The sequence below is a fragment of the Cherax quadricarinatus genome, chromosome 58 (assembly GCF_038502225.1).
Source record: "Cherax quadricarinatus isolate ZL_2023a chromosome 58, ASM3850222v1, whole genome shotgun sequence".
Lineage (NCBI taxonomy): Eukaryota > Metazoa > Arthropoda > Malacostraca > Decapoda > Parastacidae > Cherax > Cherax quadricarinatus.
Window position 1 is genome coordinate 6751443 of NC_091349.1, and position 4989 is coordinate 6756431.

General features: G+C 40.0%; 1 protein-coding gene across 1 annotated transcript in view; it reads right to left on the reverse strand.

Annotated features, from left to right (window-relative positions):
• The window catches only part of BI-1 (Bax Inhibitor-1), a 24431-nt gene extending 19660 nt beyond the window's left edge, over positions 1–4771 (reverse strand). The window contains exon 1 of the mRNA XM_053790106.2: positions 4450–4771. Coding sequence (XP_053646081.1) covers positions 4450–4499 — 50 coding nt within the window. The 5' untranslated portion in view covers positions 4500–4771. The remainder of the gene's footprint in view (positions 1–4449) is intronic.
• Positions 4772–4989: the final 218 nt, after the last annotated feature.

A 4989-nucleotide genomic window follows, 5' to 3' on the forward strand; every position in this document is an offset into this window, starting at 1 on the left:
TGAAAGAATATTAGACTCATCAGTTGACGTGTATTGGACGCTTGGCATGATTTGTTTACTTTTGAACTTTGGTAAAAATCTAACATTTCTGCTACTTTGAGCTAAATTTCAAGGTACTTTTCATTGTAAAACCAGTCAAAATCATCAATTTCTGTAATATGTCTTCCTTTCTATAAAATGAGACCAAGAAAACTAGAATATAACAAATACCACACGAAAATACAGTGCAAAGTCGCTGTTTCATTCCAAAAACACTAAGTTTTTTTTTTCTCATTACGCACTGTGTGCGGCAAGATTTTTTTTTATACTGTGCACAGTGACCACATTATAATCAAAAAGAAGCGCTAAGCCACAAGGGCTACTGACCACAGACCCATTCTTTCATATGTAGGCCTACCAGCTTTCACTAGATTTGAGGGCGCTAGAATTTAGGCGTACTAGTACGTCAAAAACCCTGGGGCGTAAGCCGTACTAGTACGGCCGAAACCCCCAAAGGGTTAATGCATCCATTCCCAGGTGCTATACAGGTTTAGGACCTGTATAGCACCTGGGAAATAAAGTAACACCAAATTTTGTATTATTAACCTGGAGGGTTGATAATCTAGAAATGCAGTTCTGCAATACAAATTTAAAAATATAAATTAAACAATATGCAAAATATTACTAATTATACAACATAGGGTTATTAATACAAAATTTCTTCCTGCATTAACAGTAGCTTGTGGCTCAACTGAAGGATCTAGACTCAAACCTGGAACAAGTAAAAAACACTAGCACCTTTGCTGCCCCTGTACTTAGGTACTAGTTGACTGTGGGTTTCATCCTGGTGAAGAAGACCTAAAGGACTACAATGGAAGCCACAATGCTTTGCTTTCTTTGGTTATCCTGGGTTACTAACCCTCCAGAATTAATAATTCAATTAAAATTATCAACTCGTATGCCCAGGTACGTACATACTGCTGCAGGAAGTAAGGGCAACAATCGTGTATCATTTGACAAGATTCTAGTCAGACTTGGGCGTGATGTGGAAGGGAGAGGACAAATAGTATGTGGTGGTCTGGTGGCTAAAGCTCCCGCTTCACACACGGAGGGCCTGGGTTCGATTCCCGGCGGGTGGAAACATTTCGACACGTTTCCTTACACCTGTTGTCCTGTTCACCTAGCAGCAAATAGGTACCTGGGTGTTAGTCGACTGGTGTGGGTCGCATCCTGGGGGACAAGATTAAGGACCCCAATGGAAATAAGTTAGACAGTCCTCGATGACGCACTGACTTTCTTGGGTTATCCTGGGTGGCTAACCCTCCGGGGTTAAAAATCCGAACGAAATCTTATCTTATCTTCCTGGCACTAGACTGAAGGATTTTGAGTACAAGTCAGGCTGTGGCAGTGGGACCAAGCCCTTTATTTGCCAGAGCTGGAGGTAATGATATCAGGAAGGTCAGAAGCAAGAGGTATGGCATTTTACTTAGGATGAGGGTCTAAGCTATCTAGGGCCATTGAAGTAAATGGCCAGCTCAGCAGGTACTTTGAGGATTACCAAGTCAAGCTTATTGACAACTGACATTTTTAAATAGTTTTGTTTACATGTAATTAATCTTTCAGGGTAGAGTTAAAACCTTAGCAATGTTTGAGGGTGGTCAGTGGTGTATAGAGGGTATTTAAGTAGTTCCTACAGTGGTCTGGAGAAATAATTGGAAATTGGCTTACACTGGAGTATTACATAACAGATACAGTAAAAATCTGTTATAATTACTGAAGTCTGAGCAAGTACACTACATGAAAATCAATCTATGAACTTTATTCCCAGGTCAGAATCCCAGCAACATCACACAGTATAAAGTGGAACCCCGGTTTGTCCTTAATCTGTCCCAGAAGGTCGGTTGAAATCCAAAAATGAACAAAAACCGAAGTAACATCTCCCATGAGAAATAATATAAATCCAATTAATCCATTCCAGACACCCAAAACAAAAGAACAAAAGATAAATTTTAGAGAAACTATAGTTTTACATACAGAAAACAATGAGAAATATAAATGACTAATTTTAATGGATAAATGAACATTTCATTCACTTTTACCTTTATTGAAGAGACTTATTGGCGTATGGAAGACGGCAAGGAGAGGGTATTGTTTGGAAGGGGAATCCCCCTCCATAAGGACTTCAGGTATCAAAGCCCTATCTGGGATTATTTCCTTCGTCTTTTACTGGCACTAGGACCAGTTTGAGTCACTGGACCATGCAGACACTGCTTGCAACAGCTTTGTTAGGGTGGTATTTCTCCAACTCTTCCACATCCTAGCTACACAATGCAGCCCAGAGCCATATTGTTATCAGTGACAATGTTCACAGTTTAATCGTTTCTAACAACCACCTTTAGATGCCATCAAACAAAGGGAGAAGCAAAGAATTCATGCCGAGAATTGTAAACAAAAGCGTTATGTATTAAGGGTGGTGACTGGGCCAGTGCAGATCCATACATTTTCTCTGATGCTGGACCAGAGAAAACGTAATGTTTTCCCTCTGCCTGGCTAGGGCACCTCCACAACATATAAACATTGCATGTTTATATGCTAGGTAACGTGTTTCTTATATAATTTCGAAAAAAATATTACGTGGATTATTAATGAAAATATCCATATTAACCTAAAATAAGACATTTAATGTGCCCAAGAATGATAAAGTATTAGTATCACGAACGTATGAGTGGCCCTGGTGGACGCACCTGGTACGGACCATTTCTGAGTGGAGGTGCGAAACTCTGGGTATAATTTTGCCCAAAAAAGTGGTCGAAATCTGAATTTTAAAATATCCACACCGGATGAAATCCAGGGTTCCACTGTACTTACCATTAACATCCTTAACATGAAGAAACTTACGGTTATGTTAACTGTTATTTACAGAAATCTTAGCTACAATTTTGATAATAGGAATTAAGTTGCATGACAGAACCCCATCAATGTTTCATAATGCCTATTCATACCAAATTGTTAAACAATGTAAGCCATACCACTTCAGAAATAATCATACGATGCAGTGAACCAGTGTTGGGTGGCTGAGTCACTGGTCACACCCTCACCACCATCTTAAGCAGAGTTGTGCCATTATTACTGTTATGGTCGATGCATTCATAACTGCCTCTGACGAGTTCCAAGGTTTCCCTACTCCTGGAGCCTGGCCAGAGTCCAGGCTCATCTGGTGCTTGCCTGGTCGACCAGGCTGTTGCTGCTGATGGCCAGCCGACCGATATCACAACCTGGCTGATCAGACACCTAAATTTCCACAACAAAGGTGAGAGGAGAGCGATTTCTGGTATAGGTAAAATACACCAACCTATTATTGCGATCTGGTCCTCTCTAACGCTAATATAGATACAGTGGTATCTCATTTCGAACAGCTCCCAACTCAAACAATTATGCAAGTGTATTTTTACAAATGCTTTAAGTATTTTTGGAGGTCTGAAACAGATTTACATTATTTCTCATGGGAACAAATTTGGACAAATTTGGTTGGTATCGGCACTAACAGCCTTACGATATGAATTAAGTTCGTAAGTCGAGGTACCACTACCTCAATTTACCTTATTTCTAGCATATTTCCTTTTATTGTTTAACTAATAAATTATCACAAGAACCCCAATGAAAAAGACGTCACTGCCTTTTTCTGGGTTATCCTTGGTAATGTACACAAGCTGCCATGTATAATTTATGTAACTATTTATGTGTACCTGTACCTGAATAAACTTACTTATAGCTATGGATATCTGGCAAGAGCATTATTATAATCATGGGGAGCGCTAAACCCCAAGGGACTATACAGTGCCTGTGGGGGGGATAGGAGCTAGAGCATAACATCGATGGGATTCTGTCCCAAGAGCTTCATCCATAATAATCAAATAAAAAAACTTGTGCTGAAGATGGTGCAGGGAATTTTGTCAATAATTAATATTAACCATTACAATATTTTTCCATACTTTTTTTTATACACAAGAACGTCACATTATGTGCAGCTTCCAAATTAAAAGTTACATCACCATAAACCACTACCAATGACTGCACCATAAAGCACAAGCAATAAACCCAAATGGGTCACACAGGTGGTTAGATAAGATAAGATTTCGTTCGGATTTTTAACCCCGGAGGGTTAGCCACCCAGGATAACCCAAGAAAGTCAGTGCGTCATCGAGGACTGTCTAACTTATTTCCATTGGGGTCCTTAATCATAATATACACAAGATAAAAATCCACTAAGAGGCCATAGAGCTGGCATAACACAGTCATACATTCATACATCACGTCAAGACCTACATACACACGCACACTACCACCTACATGTACGTTTAATCCTTATAGAGTAATAAATACGGTCGCCCTTGTAACCCCCAGACCAAATCACGTAGACACCAACTTTCACCATTAAAAACCACCTTAATTCCTGCCAGCCAGACTCACAGGTTTTCCGTGAAGGTGCGCCCGATTCTCTCCAAGTTAATCCCTTCCATGACCACTCCTCAGGCAGTAGAAGACACAAGAAAACCGACAAAATTCCCCGTCAAAAATCCCAGCGTCCACAAGTTCACTGCTGAGCTTAAAATGGCGACCACTTCCCTGGCAGCACAAATTCTCCACAACACCAAACTCCTCCAACAATGGCTCGTCACGGGTTATTTCACCCTCCAACACTCGGTGGAAATGTCTCCAAGAGGACTGACGTGTACACGACGAGTGACACGCAAAGTAATTTCTAGGAGAAAATTTTCCTGACGTCAGATAACTGCGTTTATGGTGTTCGTTTTCCCCTGGCCACGACTTGGATTAATAAAGTGTAATAACTAAAGAAGCAAGTAAATAAGTAAGGAGCAAGTAAGGAAACAAGTAAATAAGTAAGCAAATAAGTAAGAAAGCACGTAAATAAGGAAGGAAGCACGCAAACAAGCAAGTAACTAAGTAATCAAGCAAACAAGCAAGTAAATAAATAAGCAAGTTAATAAG